At 36.7% G+C, this 19,945-nt stretch overlaps 2 protein-coding genes across 3 annotated transcripts; both read left to right on the top strand.

The window, feature by feature from the left end:
- LOC147291292 (Enhancer of polycomb-like transcription factor protein) lies at nt 1-5,341 on the top strand. Its single transcript, XM_086235008.1, has 4 exons — nt 1-1,513; nt 1,699-3,012; nt 4,049-4,163; nt 4,910-5,341. Exons 1-4 carry the CDS (start codon nt 671-673, stop codon nt 5,143-5,145), a joined length of 2,508 nt encoding a protein of 835 aa, XP_086091134.1. The 5' UTR covers nt 1-670; the 3' UTR covers nt 5,146-5,341.
- A 5,325-nt stretch (nt 5,342-10,666) lies between these two features.
- Nucleotides 10,667-19,820, top strand: LOC147291291 (pleiotropic drug resistance protein 2-like). Of its 2 annotated transcripts, none has more exons than XM_086235007.1 (21): nt 10,667-11,406; nt 11,510-11,630; nt 12,158-12,246; nt 12,505-12,589; nt 12,933-13,223; nt 13,307-13,397; nt 13,550-14,450; nt 14,583-14,743; nt 14,909-15,012; nt 15,156-15,321; nt 15,408-15,533; nt 15,628-15,773; nt 16,142-16,474; nt 16,725-17,015; nt 17,114-17,197; nt 17,288-17,421; nt 17,538-17,765; nt 18,122-18,293; nt 18,420-18,674; nt 19,013-19,348; nt 19,472-19,820. In XM_086235007.1, exons 1-20 carry the CDS (start codon nt 10,991-10,993, stop codon nt 19,280-19,282), a joined length of 4,464 nt encoding a protein of 1,487 aa, XP_086091133.1. In that variant the 5' UTR covers nt 10,667-10,990; the 3' UTR covers nt 19,283-19,348; nt 19,472-19,820. The 2 variants fall into 2 exon arrangements, with proteins under 2 accessions (XP_086091133.1, XP_086091132.1); XM_086235006.1 differs by having other exon boundaries at nt 19,013-19,356.
- Nucleotides 19,821-19,945: the final 125 nt, after the last annotated feature.

Below are 19,945 nucleotides of genomic sequence, written 5' to 3'. Positions count from 1 at the left end.
CTCACACACTACACACTGACACACACACACTCTCTCGCTCCCTCATTGGAGCCATCGAATTCATTATAAAAGCACAAAGAGCGCGCAATCGCGACCATTCGTATCTCCCATCCAACGGTTATCATCAGTCGGCGATTGATTTCCCCAAAAACTGCCCCGTCTGTGGTTTTTATCATAAACCCTAGCCGATACTCGCTCTAACACGCAGCGTCTCTCTCCTCCTCCTCCTCTCTCTCTCTCTCTGTGTCAAAAGTACAAGTGAAAGCCCAAAAGGTCATCGATCTTCAATCTCTCTCTCTCTCTCTTGTTCTCGCTCATCTTTAGATCTTAGTGGTGTATATTTGTTCTTTGTGTAAATCAGTCTTTGTATTCCTCAGTTGTTCTTGATGTTGTTGTATACTTGTTGTTCTTGATGTTGTGTACTTGTTAATCTCTATCTGATTCTTCTTCTCTATGTGAACTACCTAATACTTTTTTGTTTTCAATTTTTATTTTTATTAATAATTACGTTTTAAAGAAAAAAAAAAAAAAACTCCCTATACATATATTTTTGGTTATTCATGAGTCCAACTCGCTCTGAGTCCCGAGTCGGAATCCTAGTCACACCCAGTCCATAATCTTCGAGTTTTCCAATCCTTGCATATGGCGCCTTCCCTGAAATCTTTGGATCATGAGGTCGTCTTCCACGGGTAAGGGTAGTTCCAGGACCGAGTTTGGGACTGAGTCGACTCGGAGATCGACTCGGAGACTCAGTGAGTTAGCAAAGAGGGCGACGAGGCCTAGAGTGGTGCTGCTTCGGAATTTGGGGACGGAAATGCCATCGGTCGAGATGAGACGGACCACGCGGGTGTTTGGGATGGTAAAGGGCGTGGACGGGGCTCGAGTGTTGCGGTCGGGGCGCCGCCTGTGGCCCGAATCGTCCGTGGTTAAGCTAGATAGAAGCCGTGACGGTGACGGCGAGGAGGACTGGCTTAAACTCATGGAAAACAACAGCGGTGGCGCTGGTTTAAAGCCCAAGGGGTGGACCAGGACCGCCCACCTAGCAAGTCCCAAGCGAAACGTTGCCGTTCCAGAAAGTGAAGTTGTTAGGAAGCCTGTTCCTAGTGAGGTTTTGGCTGATGGGCTTAATGAGGTCAAGAGTTTTGGGATTGTCTATAGCCGAAAGAGGAAGCGCTCGAATTCGAATTCTTCCGTGAATTTGGGAAGCCAGGGTGGTTCTGAGGATAGAATGTTTGGGCGGAGGTTTGTTCGGAGGCAGACGAGGAAGAAGAGTGGCGGTGAGAGCCTGGTAGGAACTGAACAGTTGGATTCCCATGTCAGTTTTGTGGGCCCCGAAGTGCTTGGCTTTACGTTTCAGTCTTCGTTGGGTCGGAGGTTTTGGGCAGCTCGTTTTTTGTATTCGGTCTTGGTGTACATGACGAGGAGCAGCCTGGGATTGACTGAGCTTTCTGAATTTCTTGCCTCGGAGCCGATTAGCAGCTTTTTTGCCTCGTGTGGCATTCAGTTCTCGTGGGTAAGTGGTTGTTATACTACACTTAAATTTGTGACTGTCAATTGTAGCATCTAAACGTTGGTTGTGTAAAATTGAACCTTTCTGCGGCTTATGGCTCTGAGTAAAATGTAATGGGAATTTGTTTGGGAAAAGAGAAGTGTGATTTTGTGGTTTTTGAATGTGTCATTTCTCAAATCTTGTTTCAGGTTCATTCTTGTACTAGGAGCTCTGGAATTTGCAAGTTTTTTGGGGCCAAGCAGTATATTCCATTGTTTTCTGTGGACTTTTCTGCAGTTCCTCTTTGTTTTATGTACATGCATTCCCGCATACACCTTAGATTCAAATGTCTGCCAACACTTCCTGTAAAGTATCTGATTGATGTGTATGCAAATGATGAAGTTATTAATGAGTGTGGGGATGACCAAGGTGAAGACTGTAGAATCGTGGTCCAAGAAGCTGATCATACTGAGAACAGGTCGGTGTTGCATCCGTGTGTAAGAGTTTCCAAATTACCTTGCAGAAGTATACAGTATCGGAATGGTATAACTTCTCGTGGTATTCAGAAGAGGAGGAGTTCACTGAGGAGAAGAAGATCTAGAAATCCTTCACTGGTTGCTTTACGCAAACCCAATGGAGCCTTAGTTTCTGAATTACTCAGTATTAGGAAGAATGGCCTTCCTTTTTCTTCTCCTGCATCTAATCATAAGCATAGGAGGCCAGTTCCAACTGGCTCTGCAGGGAACCTGAATGCAGAGAGTTCCACCATGGAGGGTTTGACACAGGATTTGGATTCCTCATGCTGCTCTGCAAATATATTGATCACTGAATCAGACAAATGTTATAGGGAAAATGGAGCAACTGTTATGTTAGAAATGTCTTCTTCTGGAGAGTGGCTTCTTGTGGTCAAGAAAGATGGATTAACCCGATACACCCACAAGGCAGAGAAAGTAATGAGGCCCCACTCTTGCAACCGCTTCACACATGCTATAATGTGGTCTGCAGATTCTAGTTGGAAGCTAGAGTTTCCCAATAGACATGACTGGTTTATTTTCAAGGATCTTTACAAGGAATGCTCTGATCGTATTGTGCCAATCCCTGCTGTGAAGTTCATCCCTGTGCCTGGGGTGCGTGAAGTCCCAGGTTATGCAGATAGCCACAGTACTCTTTTTCACAGACCAGATTCTTACATATCTCTAAATGATGATGAGGTTTCTAGAGCCATGTCAAAGAGGACTGCGAATTATGACATGGACTCTGATGATGAGGAATGGTTGAAGAAGTTCAATAGAGACTTCTTTGCCGGGAATGAGCTTTATGATTATGTTTCGGAGGATAATTTTGAATTAATGGTTGATGCATTTGAGAAGGCATTGTATTGTAAACCATATGATCTCTCTGACGAGAATGCAGCTCCTAATCTTTGCGTGGAGATGGGGAGGAGGGAAGTAGTAGAAGCTGTATATAGTTATTGGATGAATAAACGGAAGCAGAAACGTTCATCACTGCTTAGGGTGTTTCAGGTACAAGTGACTTTATGCTTCATATATCTCATATTTTGGCAATGCAACTATCTCAAATTATTTAGTATGTATATGGTAAATCTTAATGCCTTGGAAATTTTTTGTGGCTTGACCTGCATCTTTGTTAGATATGGGAATGGATATCAGATTTTGTTATTAAAATAATTAATTTCTGTTGGTGATTGTTCTGATTTATTAGTGTAGATAATTTTATGTCATGATTGTTGTAAGCAAAATAAATAAAATTTATCACCATGTTTTCAAGGATGAGAAGTTTAGCCTCCCTCTGCCCCCTTGCTCTCTCTCTCTCTCTCTCTCTCTCTCTCTCTCTCTCTCTCTCTCTCTCTCTCTCTATATATATATATATATCAATCTATTGTTGGTGTATGCTACTTATTGAATGTATTATTGTATTGTCATTGTTGAATTTCAGTAGGTCAAATGTCAATTATGTCATCATTTTAGAGTTTCGTGAGTATTTGTGAGAGTGTTGGAGTTTTGACACTATTAGACTGGCAGTGAACCTTCTCTCCATTTTTATTGGGAATCTGTGGAACTGGAATATTTTTATCCTCAGAACCTATTATTGAATAAACTCTATTGTCTTCCTGTATTTACTGGTTTAAACTCTATTGTAGCCCGAAGTTTTAGCACTTGGGAAGAAATTTGTTTTCCTTTCCAGCCATGGCTGACATAAGATTTCATGGTGTGCCATTTCATAAAATGTATTACTAATATGTTTATTATACAACTTCCCATCTCCCTCTCTCTTTTTTTCTTTTCTTTATTATTGAGTTGACTTGAATGTGGCAATAAGATCTGGAACATTGGCAGAAATGTAGCACATGTTCCATCAAAGTGGTTTTCACTTGAGGGCTATTATCTTTAGGAAGTTGAACTACTGTGTATGTCTCTATGGGACTATTGTAACTTGTGCATAATGTTTTTCTTTCGCTGGAAAAGTTCCCATTATAAATGTGATCTGTGTGTTATGATAATGAGGTTACCTGAACACGTTAATGATCCATTCTGACAGGGGCATCAAGTAAAGAGAGCTCTGTTGGACCCAAAGCCTGTTATGCGCAAGAGAAGATCATTCAAACGACAGCCAAGTCAATGTGGTAGAGGGAAACAACCAAGTTTCTTGCAAGGTAATTTTACAAATACATTGGGTAGTGCTAGTGGTACAATGAGTTTCACAAAAAACTTTCTGCATATCTTGGCATTGGCATTTTAATTTGTAATAATCCACCAGCAACTCAGTACCTTCACCAAACACATGATATCCCAGCAACCTTTTAACATCAGAAACCAATAGAAGTTTTTATCACTACCGGCCTAAATTTTTTCTATCTTCTTGTTTGTTTTCTATCTGTTTTTATTTTTTCTTTTGTTGATTTTCTCACTATGCTCATCAATTAACATATTACTGGCATTTGGGTTGTTAACTTGTTATAGACCAAAGTGCTGATAGGCAAGTATTGACATTGATGGGTTGAAATGATTTCACTTGTTGAGCGTTGCTATTACCGTCACCTAAATGTTCATCCGTTAAAACTTAGCTGAGTGTTGCTAGAGTGTTGCTGCTAGCTATGGAGGTGCTTTGATGACCCATGGACAGCATCCCCGGAGGGGGAGAAGGGGCGATTCCCTATAGTTACAAAAAAGTTAGGGTTAGGGTTTTCACAAAAAGAACCTAGAGTTAGGGCTTGGGGTATTTTGGAATATTGGTTGGTTTTCTTTTTGTGGGTTGGAAAAGGTTGTTGGAGTGAGCAATTTGATTGGTTGTAAAAGTGCAATTTTTTATTTTTGATATATGTTTTCTGGAAAAGATCTGATTTCTTTGTGTGGCTGTTTCTTGTAAGAAAATTCTTTCTAAACTTGCATTTCTGTGCAGCAATGGCTGCTGAACAAGATGCTTTGCAAGAGCAGAATGCCGCTCATAAAGTTGAAACAGCAAAAGCTGCAGCAGACAGATCTGTGGACTTAGCTATTCGAAAACGACAAAGGGCTCAGTTACTTATGCAGAATGCAGATTTGGCAACTTACAAAGCTGCAATGGCATTTAGAATTGCTGAAGCTGCTCTAGTTGTCGGATCACCGGATGCCGCTGCTGTTTATGTACTTGATTGACCAAACAGGGTGTTCCTTATGACTTTTGGAAATAACCAATTCTTAATTACAGGAAGGAGTGCAGCCTTAATGCCCCGTGGCTGTTTTTGGAGTCTTTGGAAGACAGGTCTTGGACTAAGTAGTATAAATTTTTGTATAGGTTTTGATTGGATGTACATTTTGTATTATTATTATTAACCTCACACCAAATTACCAATACTGTACAAGTCGGCTTATTTTATTGAAAAAATGAAAAAAAAAAAGAAAAAAAAAGCAAAATACAAGAAAACATGACTTCTATGTTAGTTTTTAGTGTTTCTACAAAATTGTGCATCTAATGTTCAATTTTGATGATTCGTGTTGCCAAACATGCATCCGAGAAAAGCTATTCCACATTGTTTAGAGCCTGCTGTTCCACCTTTGTATTTTGGGCCAATACCAAGTAAGGACAAATGTTAGTCCTAAGAGGCCAAACAGCTCAATCCGCTTAGAAGTAAACCAAAAGGTCCAATTAGATTTTTTTTCTTAAAAATCTGGCTCTTTCTATGTTGGTATTCCAACCAAGGAATAAAATTTCGATTTTTGGGGTCATGCCACCTATTTGTTAATATTTTGCCGAAATTATCAAAATTTCAGAAATTTTGCTTACTTACTACATCACTTGCTCTTCCTCCGCTTTCCCATGTCTATTTCTCAGATCCCCTTCATTTTTTTAAGCTCAAATTTTTTCAATTTTTGAATTTGGTAATTCTGTTTTGTGGTCTTGAAGGAGATTCAAAGTTTGTGTAAGAGTTATGAGAAAGAGAAGAGATCCGGGAGGGAGGGGAGGAAGAGAAGGAGAGATCCGGGAGGAAGTGGGAGGACTGAGAAGAGAGAAGAGATGCAATGTACTGGGAGGAGGAGAGAGAAATAAACTAGAGGAAGAAGATAGTCTTCGACCAAAAAAAAAAAAAAAGAAGATAAGTCACAGGAAGATAAGGAGTCAGGGGAAGTCAGGGGAAGAAAAAGAAGGAAAAAAAAAAGAAGGAAAGAAGAAAAAAAAAAAAAAAAAAAAAACAAGGTTTAGGGTTAATTGGGATTTGGAGCCTCTGGGCAATTAAAAAAAAAATTTGAGATTTGATTCGGCTCTTTTGGGGTTTCGTTTAGTTGTTTTTAAATCCTAAATTTTAATACACTTTTATATTAAAAATATTCTAAAGGGGTTAAATCCTAATATCTTATATCATATCCTAAATAATATACTAATTTTATTTAATAGTATTTACCTCCAGCGCGCATTATTTTTATCTTATATCACATGAAATTTACTATATAATTTAGTTTTTTCAATTTTTTTTATCAATGTAGTAGATAATATGTTAAATAAATATATGATAAAATTTCATTCAAAATTTATTCATTTTGATATCAAAATTTCTATATTTTGATATCAAAATTTCCGTTGTAATTTCTTTAAAATCCAAAAATAACTCCTTGTTTGGTAGTGAAATTTTTATGTAGTTGGTGTATATGTCAATTATCTCCATCTCCATCCAACCGAGCACAAGAGCCCTTTCAAGTGGCCTTTAATTTGGTGGTTGAATCATCTCTCCTTTCATTCAATGCGCTACTGACTACCCTAAATCTTAATGATAATGTTGATGATGTGTACTAGAGACAAGTTTTCGATACTTTTGCTCTTTATCTTCCTTTTGAGACAATCGGACTCTTGAGTTGACAGTCCACAAACTAGAGTTTATGAATTCCCCCTCCCCCCCCCCCCCCACATTGAAAATTATTTAATATTTAAATTTCATCATTTTAGAGCCGTGATGTGCAGGGACATGGGACTTGCAATTTAAAACTAGACCCTAGATTAAGGAAAATAGAGTATTTTAGGCCCGAGTTTTGTTGTTGGAACTTGGAACCAACTACTTTTGTAGACTATTTCTCTAATAAAGGTGAGACGGCTATTCACGTAGAATTCACGTAAATAAGTCTTATTTCTATTTGAATAATGATTCATAAGATAATCAGTTAAAATGGTCCAAATAACTTTATTGTTTTAGCCTTTAGGCCCTTTACTAAAATGTTGGCATCTTACATTTCAATTTTTTCATTTTACAAGTTGCAACATGATGCCAAGTGGTAAATTGATAATGTCATAATAAGCTTCAGAATGAGCTCATAAATAAATAAAATATTGGTCATATCAATTGAAATTTATGAAGGAAAGATAATAATTGATAATAATAGATGTATCTAGTCCTATTCTTTTTTTTTATTTTTTTGGCCAAGTAGTCCTTTTTTTTTAAATATTGCTTCATCTGTACTAAAGAGAGCAGCATGTTGAAACTTAGACACTTATTAGGAGTGTTTCATTTTCAATAGTATCTCGGTCATTGTATATAGTACTGGAAAGGAAAAGGCACTGTGACACTTGAATATGTACAGGAAAAATTATTGTGTATATAAATATTAAAGAATTCATAATTAAAGAGAAAGGCATTTAATACCCAGAAATGACAGAAATGTGCAAGCAAAGCACTAAACAAAGCTTGCTGGGAGGGATACATAGAGTGGGGTAATGCCGTAATGGTATTGGTTGGCCTTAAATTTCTTGAATTTTCAAAGGAAGAAGATGGTCCAACTTTCCTTCCAGAAAAAACTCTATGTTCATTTAATGGTTTTTGGCGCCGATTGTCTTGGTTGCTGATATTGCTTTTTCTCTCAAAGCCACCGACAATTAATATCCATTTTTTATGTCGAACAATTAATACGATTCATTGCCAAGGGAACAATTAATGCTATATTTATCACATTTTTATACTACAATTTAATACTATTTTACATAGCATTCATACATTGGACACTAAAAATTAAAAAATAAAACTTAAAAAAGAAAAAAGAAATACCCTTCCAGTAAAGTAATGACAAATCAAATAAAATACAAATGTGGAATAACTAGCATTATTGTTAACAAATTTTATAATACTAATTTCATCCTTATTTCTTTATATTTTTAACAGAATAAACTCTCTCTCTCTCTCTCTCTTCCTTCCCCCTCCACCCTTCCCTATGCATGGTGGTTTGCCGGCCATGGCCATGGCCATGGCTTTTTTTTTTTTTAAATAAGTTTAAGAGAATAAAAAAATTGAAAAACTATTGAAAGCAAATGGAAAAGTTAGGAAACTAATTAATGAGACTTAGGAGTTATTAAAATTGGTCCAACAATATGTTCAAATTGGTCCAACAAAAAGTGGCCAAAAAAAATTGGTCCAACAATATGTTCAAATAATTTAAACCATTCATACTTTTGGTATCCATTCAAAATATTTCCTACAAAAAATTAGTGAAATAATCATTTACTTATTCAATTATAATTCAACTATTTGGTGTAGGGGTGAGATATAATATAATAGATTAACAACAATATATACGTGCCACTAAAAGTTAAAAGAGTTGAGCTCGACGCAAAAAGAACTCAAGGTAAGATCAAAGAGGTGTTGCATAATAGATAACGTGGTTTATGGGTGACAAAAGTCCTAGAGCTTGAGAGATAGCTAGGGATAAAGACATAAAGAAAAAAATTAGGTGATGAATTTTAAAATAAAAGATGTTGTTTTGGTTTTATAGTTTCTTTTCGAAAGTAACCTTTTGAGTATAGATGCAGTTGTTGGGTAGCTCAGTTAAAAAGGTTGTGAAATTGTCCACCCTGTATCCAAGTTCGATCCTCCATCCACCAACTAAAAAAAAAAAAAAAACCTTTTGAGTAGGGATGACAAAATTCCTCGCCTCCAAAAATCACCGCAAGGACCCGCCCATATTAAGCGGATATGGTAATACCATCCCCATCCCCACTCCGCCCTGTATACCAGTTTTATAAAAACCTGTATATTATATAATTATATATTAATTTATTATTTTAATTTTTGTTGTCTTTAATATTTAATGATATTATTTTTATGATTTAGTGTTGTTGTAATGTAATATGATGAATTTTAATGTATTTCATTTATATTATATTACGTATTTATGTTGATTTGGTATGTACGTTATTAATAAAAAATATATATATATTTTTAAATAATAGGGGCTCTGAATACTCGATGGAGACCCGATTACCCACTAAGACGAGTATAGTATTAGCAAACCCGACCGTTGCCATCCCTACAATTTTGAGGTTGGTACTTGGTACAACTACACTCTTTTTATTATTTTAGATTTTTCATCTCTTTATAGTAGTTTAGTTTCCAAAACTATATCCTCAATAAATCAATATTGTTTTTACTTTTGAGAACTTTCCTTTGTTGTTTATTTCTATTTACAAAAGCATAATTTCTCTACTTTATGCAATATTGGATGAGCTCGTAATACAGCCATTTGCAAGGTAGCTAGAAGATGAACCTAAACCTTATTAATGGCATTTTAGCTCAAATTCTCATGTGTTCTTTGCTCACTTCTTTTTTACTTTGGCATATTCTTCCTCAACTCTTTTTTTGTTAAACAGCTTTTTAATTTTATTTATTTATTTTTCTTATTTGATAAATTTGTAACGTTTGATTTTCAACTATTTTTCCCTTGCTCAGAAAAATCTAGGCAGGAGTTAAAAATTTCAAAAAGTAGATAAAAATATTAATTAGGGGTAATTTTAGAAACTGAACCAACATAAGAAACGAAAAGGCATAAATAATAAAAGAAGTGTAGATGTACTGATGTATAAATTAAATGGGAGTGCATTATCGCCATCCTTGAGGTTAATTTGCAAAAACTTTTGAAAATTATTGAGAAGATGAAACCTTCAAACTAATTAACGTCTGTCACATTCAAATGATATGACTATGATTGAAAACCTTGTAAGTGACAATGTGTTGCCATTGCAAGTGTCCCTTATATGTGGTGACATGTATGTTGTTGCAAATTCTCTCCACATTTTCTTTGATCAAACTATTTCCACATAATTTGACGAAATGATTGATTTTTTTTAGAGATCAGTCTACATTATAGAAATTAAATTTGATCAGTCTACATTAATTAAATGCATGGATGCAACATTGAACCTAATGATTCATTTGTAAAGTTTTGGATCATACAAAAAATCACATTATATGTCAAAAAAAATTTTGTATGCGACTAAAATACTGTAACTCCCATTTTCCAAATAAAGAATACATTTCTAGCTACAAATGAGGTAAATAAGGAGAAGAGATTCGAACTTTAATCTTAAACTGAAGGATTAACAAGATAAATGCTCTTAACCATTATAGTTTATTGATACAAAATTTTGCGTGCATTCATGTAGTGTTTGATTTTGACAAATCTCCGCTTTCCCCTTTAGGATATAATAACATCCGGCTGCTGCTATAAACCTTTGGCGCTTTTGACTTATTATAGGAAAGAATGCGTTTGCTTTTATCTTTTGTAAAACTAAACGAAATAAGTTAAAAAGCAAGCAAAAAAAATCCACATCATACAAACCACACCCCCAATCTAGTTATCTACTTGTCCTTATTAAACCGTCACAGATGCTCAAAAAACCAAGAATTCAAATCCGAATCTTTGCCAAAAATTAGCAAAATATCCTACAACCCTTGCCTTTCAACTCTCCCCAAACTCTCTGAGGACTCATAAGTCATAACCATACATCTCATGTCTCACAACAACTTCATTCATGGCTTTTGAATATTATAAAACCCATGCAAACTACTAACAACCCATCACAACTTCATCTGACCCTACATTCCTTCAAAAACTAGTCAGTGAACATTTTCCATGCTTATTATTTGTGCTACAATTCACATTCATCTGTTTTTCATATCTCACCCCACAACAACAATTTTTGTGTTAATGTAAACTAGTCACTGCAACTTTGGAGGTAATTGTGTAAATGGCGGGTGCATTGGGGGGAGACGACCATGTTCTTATGCGGGCGATAAGCAGCGGGAGGAGTTTTGGGTCGGCGAGCAAGAGGAGTTTTGGGTCGGCGAGCAAGAGGAGTTGGGCCGCCTCCACGAGTTTCCGGGAAGTTTGGAGTGGGCAGGGGGATGTGTTTCAGCGGAGTGGCAGAGAGGATGAGGATGAGGAGGAGTTGAGGTGGGCAGCAATTGAGCGGCTGCCTACTTATGACAGGTTGAGAAGGGGAATACTGAAGCAGGTGTTGGATAATGGAAGGGTTGGTTATGAAGAGATTGATGTTGCCAATCTTGGAATGCTGGACAAGAAGAGTCTCATGGAGAGTGTACTCAAGGTTCCTGAAGAGGACAATGAGAAATTTCTTCTAAAGCTTAGAGATATGACTGATAGGTGAAATTTCAAATTCTTTTTTATGGTTCCAAGATGGTTCTTTTGTTTTTTGTTTTTATAATTTTGGGGTCATTGAGGATGATATTTGATTTTGTACTAACAGGGTTGGAATTAAGATTCCAAATATTGAGGTTCGGTTTGAACATTTATCGATTGAAGGGGATGCATATGTTGGAACCAGGGCACTTCCTACCCTGCTGAATTCCACCATGAACACAATAGAGGTATGCTTCATTCTGTTTTCTGCTAGCTCTGTTGTATTGTTTAATTTGAATTTGACTATGACTGTATTTTCTGGTGCATTGCAATAATAAAAAATTAAGGGTAATTCAGAAAATAGATGGTAATTCTTGTCTCCCCTTTCTCTGCAAGACAGTAAATCCAGAATTTTTTATTTTATTTTATGTGATAGGATAAAGCCATATATACGCTTCAATTTCTGAGTTGCTCGATTTGGAAAGAGAATCATCTCTACCTTCTTTGTTAATATATGGTGATAAATATGACATTTTCAAGCAAAAGTTTTCTCCAAGGTGATTTTACTATTATATAAACTATCAAATATGAATAAGCAACCTACATGTTGGTATTAGTGGTTTATAAGGAGATGTTGCTTCAACTTACTAGAAACTGGCAAGGTATGTATGTGTCCATGCATGTTTTGTGTATGTATGTGTGTGTGTGTGTACTGATGTATAATTTTGTTTAACCATTTTCCCTTTTTCTTAATTTCTTGTTTTTTTGTGAATAGGGAATTCTTGGATTCATTAAGCTTTCCCCGTCTAAGAAAAGAGTAGTCCAAATACTTTGTGACTTGAGTGGAATAGTTAAGCCATCAAGGTATGTCTATTTGTTTTCATAAAGCAGTCATTGATTGTCACAAAATCTCCCATGTTCATTCTATTTCCCAGTCACATGCTGAAATTGATAGTTCTGTGATTGCTAGACAGACATTAGTAGATCAGAAACCTATATATGTTCTTAAATATGCCAAATTTTTTGTTGTGCTTCTGATGTTTATATGATGTACTAGTACTACTATATGGATCAAGTGTATCTTTTAACTGGTGCTATGTATTTCACTGATTTTATTTCCAGAATGACACTGCTTCTGGGACCTCCAGGATCAGGGAAAACTACATTTCTGCAGGCACTTGCTGGCAAGACAGATAAGGATCTAAGGGTGTGGCATTTCCTTCCTTTGCACACTAACAATGTCTTTCAAATATTGATGTCATTTTAAGCTTCATTTTCCCTCAGTTCAATTGTTCATCATGCAGCATATAGCAAATGCTGAAATGTTTATGATTTTCTAATTCCAACATAGTCACACAAGTCATTTCATTTTATACATTTCCATTTTTCGAAAGCTTGACTGGTTCATGAAAATTGCTTCTCAAATTCGTAAATTGTTATTGGCCTAAGAGGTTTTTTAAAGAAGGATTGTACAAGCTATTTCTGAACAATTCATTGTCCTATATCTAAATCTTGAAATTCTAACTTGACTCCCATCAAATATATAACAGGTATCTGGAAGAATCACTTACTGTGGTCATGAATTCTCAGAGTTTGTTCCTCAAAGAACAAGTGCTTATATCAGCCAGCATGATCTACACCATGGTGAGATGACGGTCAGAGAAACATTGGATTTTTCCGGACGTTGCTTGGGGGTTGGAACCAGATACGAGCTACTGGCTGAATTGTCCAGACGAGAAAAAGAATCAGGAATCAAACCCGATCCTGTGGTAGATGCATTCATGAAAGCCACAGCTCTCGCAGGACAAGAAACCAGTTTGGTTACAGATTATGTTCTGAAGGTTTGTTGCTTTCTTGTTGGTACCTTATCTTTCACCTAACACTCTCAGTCTAACTACTGTAATTAATTAAGAAAGTGTAACAGATTCTTGGATTAGATATATGTGCTGATATTATGGTGGGTGATGAGATGAGAAGGGGCATATCTGGTGGACAAAAGAAGCGTGTTACTACAGGTATGCATACAATACACGAAAGCAATAGAAAAATACTTCAAACTGGTTTCCCAAGACCAAAAATACTAAACTGCTAGTTCCTATAGATTATACTCAATTGTCATTGTGACAACATTTTTATGTAACACAATTCTAATAAGAAACAAATGCAGGAGAGATGTTGGTTGGACCAGCAAAAGTTCTTTACATGGATGAAATATCAACCGGTTTGGACAGTTCGACCACATTCCAAATTGTCAGGTTTATGAGGCAGATGGTACATATAATGGATGTCACCATGATAATCTCTCTTCTGCAACCTGCACCCGAAACTTTTGACCTTTTTGATGACATTATCTTACTTTCAGAGGGTCACATTGTCTACCAAGGTCCACGAGAGAATGTACTAGAATTTTTCGAGAGTGTGGGTTTCAAATGTCCAGAAAGGAAAGCAGTGGCAGACTTTCTGCAAGAGGTTACTTCCAGAAAGGACCAAGAACAGTACTGGTTTAAAAAAAATGAGCCTTACCGATATATTAGTGCATTGGAATTTGTAGATTATTTTAAAAGTTTCCACATTGGTCAAAAACTGTCTGATGAACTTGGAATTCCTTATGATAGATCTAAAGCTCATCCTGCTGCATTAGTGAAAGAAAAGTATGGAATCTCAAACTGGGAACTCTTCAAGGCATGCTTTGCAAGAGAGTGGCTATTGATGAAGCGCAACTCCTTCATATATATATTCAAGACAATCCAGATCACAATCATGTCACTAATTGCCATGACAATGTTTTTGAGAACAGAAATGAAGCACGGCCGATTACAAGATGGGGGAAAATATTATGGTGCACTATTTTTTAGTCTCATCAATGTAATGTTCAATGGGATGGCAGAGCTTGCAATGACTATATTCAGGATTCCTGTATTTTTCAAACAGAGAGATCTCTTGTTACATCCAGCATGGGCTTTTGGATTACCAATTTGGGTCCTCAGGATCCCCATTTCATTGATGGAGTCAGGAATATGGATCATACTCACATATTACACCATTGGTTTTGCTCCTTCAGCTAATAGGTATGTACCTGACTGCCTGAGTGAGTAACCATCATGTGCATAAAATTTCTTGTCCTGTTGTTAGATGCCACCAACAAGTGATATCCCAAATTTTTTAGATTATGTTCACTAGTACATTTTGAAATTATGCAGGTTTTTCCGTCAACTATTGGCATTATTCGGTGTGCATCAGATGGCTCTATCTCTCTTCCGTTTCATTGCAGCTCTTGGGAGAACACAAATTGTTGCAAACACACTTGGCACCTTCACTCTGCTATTGGTTTTTGTTCTTGGTGGATTCATTGTTGCCAAAGGTTAGCTGTTCTTGTCTTTGTGCTATGCATACGATTAATTACTCTAGCAAACTGATCCTGCACAGTCATTCAGTATTAACATGTGCTATTTGAATATGATTAAATATGTCCAATTCTCCATTTGCTGTGAAGGCAATGTAAGCATTAATTAATCCTTTCATGCAGATGACATTGAACCATGGATGATATGGGGCTACTATATTTCTCCCATGATGTATGGACAAAATGCCATAGCCATCAATGAATTTCTTGACAAAAGATGGAGTGCAGTAAGATCACCTTAATAGTATTTTGTTTTCTTTAGAAGCATCTTTTTTTCATTTTTTTGGTGGTTTCAGTACAGGGGAGCTCTCTTTCGGAGGCCACAACTACTTTATCATTTGATTGACATAATACAATTTCTCTTTTACAGCCAAATATTGACCTGAGAATCTCTGAACCTACAGTTGGAAAGGCTCTTCTAAAGGCCAGAGGCATGTTTACAGAAGACTACTGGTACTGGATATGCATAGGAGCACTCCTTGGGTTTTCACTGCTTTTCAACATCTGGTTCATTGCAGCACTGACTTTTCTGCATCGTAAGCTTTAATTTCTCACTATAATCACCATTTTGGTTATGTGAATAAACTTTTGAGTCCAATAATGCTTTCAAAATCATATGTAGCTTTCGGAGATTCTAAATCCGTTATTCTGGAGGAGGATGACAAGCGTACAAATAGAAAGCAGTCAACCTTAGATAAAATGGGAGCCCCAGAAATAAGCCCAGCATCCACTACCCCAATGTTTGAAGGTTCAAGATCTAGAGTTGTACATGCTGCATATATTTCTTTAAAAAGGGAGGTAAAGGAAGCGTGCTAACAGTGATACTATGTGAATAACTACAGGTATAGATATGGGACTGATGAAAAGTCCAAATTACTCAAGCATTAGTACTGCAGAGCTTGTACCTACTAAGCGAGGAATGGTGTTGCACTTTCAGCCCTTGTCACTTGCATTTGATCATGTGAACTACTACGTCGACATGCCTGCTGTAAGTTCCCTATGTGTGTTTTCCAACATGCAGCATCACCTTAAGGTGAAATGGTTTGAGCTCATTACTCATAAAGAAAACAATTAAGGTTATTTAATAAACTTTCAAATTTACTCAGAAAGACTGACAAATGAGATCCATGCAGCTCCTATCCATTAAACCTAAAACTGCACTATAACTAAATTGACTTTCAAAATTTCAGTTTTACAAGCATTATATGTTTCTACAAACTCATCCTTGGAACATGTCCTGAACATTATGAAGTATGTTTGTACTAACATTAAAAAGAAAGGCTAAATGAGTTATATTTGCAATATTTTGTAATAATTTGTAAAAACAAATGCTGAAAGCTGTGACTTGTTCATCAGGAAATGAAAAGCCAAGGAATTGAAGGGGATCGTCTCCAATTGTTACGAGATGTTAGTGGTGCTTTTAGGCCTGGCATTCTTACAGCATTGGTTGGCATAAGTGGTGCAGGAAAGACTACCTTGATGGATGTGCTAGCAGGAAGGAAAACTGGTGGTTATATTGAAGGAAGTGTCAGCATTTCCGGTTACCCAAAGAACCAAGCAACTTTTGCTCGAATTAGCGGTTATTGTGAACAAAATGATATCCATTCTCCAACAGTAACTGTTTATGAATCCCTTGTGTACTCTGCCTGGATGCGTCTTGCCAAGGACATAACAAAGGAAACTCGAAAGGCATCTTCTTCTGTCACAGAACTCCTAGTTGATTTTATTTTTCTTATTAGTCTCTGAACACACTGCACTCTTGTGTCTCCCATACAGTGTTATTATAGATAGTTTGTTCAATGCCAGAACAAGGTCTTCCAACTCTTTTGACACTTAACAACCTTATTTTTTGCGAAATTAAAATTGGTCAATGCACAGATTTAAATTTCTTCACCTACAATGTATATTTATCATACTTTTTCTTCCTTCTGATATATAGATGTTTGTGGAGGAAGTCATGGAGTTGGTTGAGCTAAACCCATTGAGGAACTCCCTAGTAGGCCTTCCTGGAATAGATGGTCTGTCAACAGAACAGAGAAAGAGACTAACCGTAGCTGTAGAATTGGTTGCAAATCCCTCCATAATCTTCATGGATGAGCCAACATCAGGTCTTGATGCGAGAGCTGCTGCAATTGTCATGCGTACAGTGAGAAATACTGTGGATACAGGGCGGACTCTTGTATGCACTATTCACCAGCCAAGCATAGACATTTTTGAAGCCTTTGATGAGGTATCTGACATTTACATTGTCCGAAATTAGTGACAAGACTCTGCTATTTTGTAGTTGTTGTTAGCCACTTAACTTCAATTTGATCATTTTTCTCACAGCTACTGCTAATGAAGAGAGGTGGACAAGTCATTTATGCTGGACCCCTTGGTCACTGTTCTCAGAAGCTCATAGAATATTTTGAAGTAGGTATTACTTGTGCCATTGTCAATAGCAATTGATATGTTGTAACTCCCAGTATTTTTAGTCAAACAAATGTCTGTAACCTCTTGCAGGCTATTCCAGGAGTTACTAAGATCAGAGATGGTTACAATCCTGCAACATGGATGTTGGAAATCAGTTCTTCTCCAGTTGAGACCTCACTTGGTGTGGATTTTTCTGATATATATGCAAAGTCCGAACTTTATAAGTAAGTGGCACATTTAAGACCTTAATTGTAACTTGCATTGATGTGCCTCCTTTTTCTAATTATTCTTCTGTAATACACTAGTACACTGTTTTTATCGTTTGATTCCTCTTTTCCAGGAAGAATCAAGATCTTATTAAAGAGCTAAGCACACCAGTACCAGGATCCAAAGACCTTTACTTCCCCACCAAATACTCTCAATCTTTTATTACTCAATGCAAAGCTTGCTTCTGGAAACAACACTGGTCATACTGGAGGAACCCACCATACAATGCCATCCGGTTGTTCTTGACCATAGTTGTTGGTACTCTTTTTGGACTTATTTTTTGGAACAAAGGAGATCAAACGTAAGTCTTATGATTTCTTATTTTTCTGTTCTTATTCTTTTATTAAACTAGGCATGATATGGTCGCGGTACACTCACCCATATACAATTTATCATGCAACCCTAATTTGATAATCCCACATGCAACAAGCACATTATTCTCAACTTTTACTGCTCGATTTTGTATGAAAGGAAAAGGGAAAAGAAAATATTATAAGAAAAGCTTGTCACATCATGGAACTCTTCATTAGAAAATCATGCCAGAAACCTCTACTCATTTTACCAATAGCTTCTGCAATTAAGTGCACTATTAGTCTATTTCTTTGCTTTTGTATTGTACATGTATCCAAAGTTCATTGCAAAATATTATGTCAATAGGCACAAGGAACAAGACGTACTAAATCTGGTGGGAGCTATGTATTCTGCTATTCTCTTCCTTGGAGCCACCAACACCTCCTCAGTGCAGCCTATTGTGGCAATTGAGAGAACAGTCTTCTACCGTGAAAGGGCAGCAGGCATGTACTCTGCGTTGCCTTATGCATTCGCCCAGGTAAAAGAATCTGAAACCTTGATATTAAGCCAAGTCAGAAAATTTGATTCAAGGGTAAATAAAAACAAACAGATTTTCTCATAGAGATAATTAATCATAATATATTAATTTTCTCATGCCCTGCAGGTAGCAATTGAGATAATTTACATTGCAGTTCAAACTCTGGTGTATAGTCTCATCCTTTATTCAATGATGGGGTTCCCTTGGCGAGTTGAAAAGTTTTTGTGGTTCTACTACTTTTTATTGATGTGCTTTATCTACTTCACATTGTATGGCATGATGCTTGTAGCTCTAACACCAGGCCACCAAATTGCTGCCATAGTGATGTCCTTTTTCCTAAGCCTCTGGAACCTGTTCTCTGGTTTCCTCATCCCTAGGACGGTAAGTATCCGTACGCAACCATGCAAGCTATGAATTGCGAGATCTTTAAGTTTAGAATTAGAAGTGCATAAACAAGTCATTAACATGTCAAGATTTTCTAATTACAAATCATATACATCAATGCTAATCATTTTTGTGAGACTAAAAACTCAGCACTAACAAGCATTTGACAGAATTAGTCTTTAGGAAAGATTCCATGATTAGAATTAAAATTTTACCTACGATGCTAAAAGATCATAAAGTCTAGTGACATGATATTAGTTGGAACATTTTAATGACTTTAAATGTTGTTTTAAAAAAGAAATGCTAACAGTATATACTTGCTCATGTTTTTGCAGCAAATCCCAATATGGTGGAGGTGGTACTACTGGGCTTCTCCAGTTGCTTGGACAGTTTATGGACTTGTGACATCCCAAGTGGGAGACAAAACTTCATTAGTTGAAGTTCCTGGAGAACCTCCCATGTCAGTGCAGATTTACCTTAAGGGTAGGTTAGGTTTTGAATATGACTTTCTTGGAGCAGTTGCTGTGGCTCATATTGGTTTCGTGCTCCTATTTTTCTTCGTCTTCGCCTATGGCATCAAGTATCTCAACTTCCAAAGGAGATGAGGAAAATCTTAAGAAAAGATCTTCTTGCATACACAGCCCTATAGCTATATTCTAGGGGAATTAGAGGTATACTGGTTTGTATCTCCAATTTTATCATTTGTTCTTCTTGAAAAATTGATATAGGGTGTCCATGAGATAACTTTTTTCGGTTTTTGAGAAAAACTAAGTGAGATTTGCATCATTTCAGAGAGACATCACATTGCTGGATGGAAGTAACTAGGCTTCAGAAAAATAGCTTGATGGGGATTTCAAGCAATAAGGATTTAGATTGGTTATGCACAATGCCAACCTTGTTGTGCCTAACCAATCTAGTTCAGATTGGCCTTTATGGAATCAGTGCAGGCGTGCTTGGATAACAACTTTGAGAGGATTTAGAGGCTTGTTGTAAAGGCAAACACATTTCGAGCACACTATAAATTCCACATAGAAAAGGGATGAGAATGTCAGGAGTAAACTTTTCTGTGTAGCATTTGTTATTATATCTTAACTTCCCAAGACTTTTGAGCATTACAGTTAAACGAGTAGATATATTCAACCATGGATGTTGCAGGTGTTAAGCTTATAGGTACAACTCGTCCTTGCAAAACTGTTTTGAAAGATACACTGCACACCCCAAACCTAGGTGAGTGGGACCATTTTAACTCTCCTTCCCTACTCACAGAC

This window comes from Dryas octopetala, chromosome 3 (assembly GCF_963921425.1).
Source record: "Dryas octopetala chromosome 3, drDryOcto1.1, whole genome shotgun sequence".
In the NCBI taxonomy this organism is placed as follows: Eukaryota; Viridiplantae; Streptophyta; class Magnoliopsida; order Rosales; family Rosaceae; genus Dryas; species Dryas octopetala.
Note: the sequence above shows the minus strand (reverse complement) of the source record. Positions and strands in the feature narration are given on the sequence as shown.

Coding starts and splice junctions, on each gene's coding strand:
- LOC147291292 (XM_086235008.1), top strand. CDS start 671: ATGAGGTCGTCTTCCACGGGTAAGGGTAGTTCCAGGACCGAGTTTGGG. Junction 3,013..4,048: donor CACTGCTTAGGGTGTTTCAG/GTACAAGTGACT, acceptor CCATTCTGACAG/GGGCATCAAGTAAAGAGAGC. Junction 4,164..4,909: donor ACAACCAAGTTTCTTGCAAG/GTAATTTTACAA, acceptor ATTTCTGTGCAG/CAATGGCTGCTGAACAAGAT.
- LOC147291291 (XM_086235007.1), top strand. CDS start 10,991: ATGGCGGGTGCATTGGGGGGAGACGACCATGTTCTTATGCGGGCGATA. Junction 12,590..12,932: donor AGACAGATAAGGATCTAAGG/GTGTGGCATTTC, acceptor AATATATAACAG/GTATCTGGAAGAATCACTTA. Junction 18,294..18,419: donor TGCCTTATGCATTCGCCCAG/GTAAAAGAATCT, acceptor CATGCCCTGCAG/GTAGCAATTGAGATAATTTA.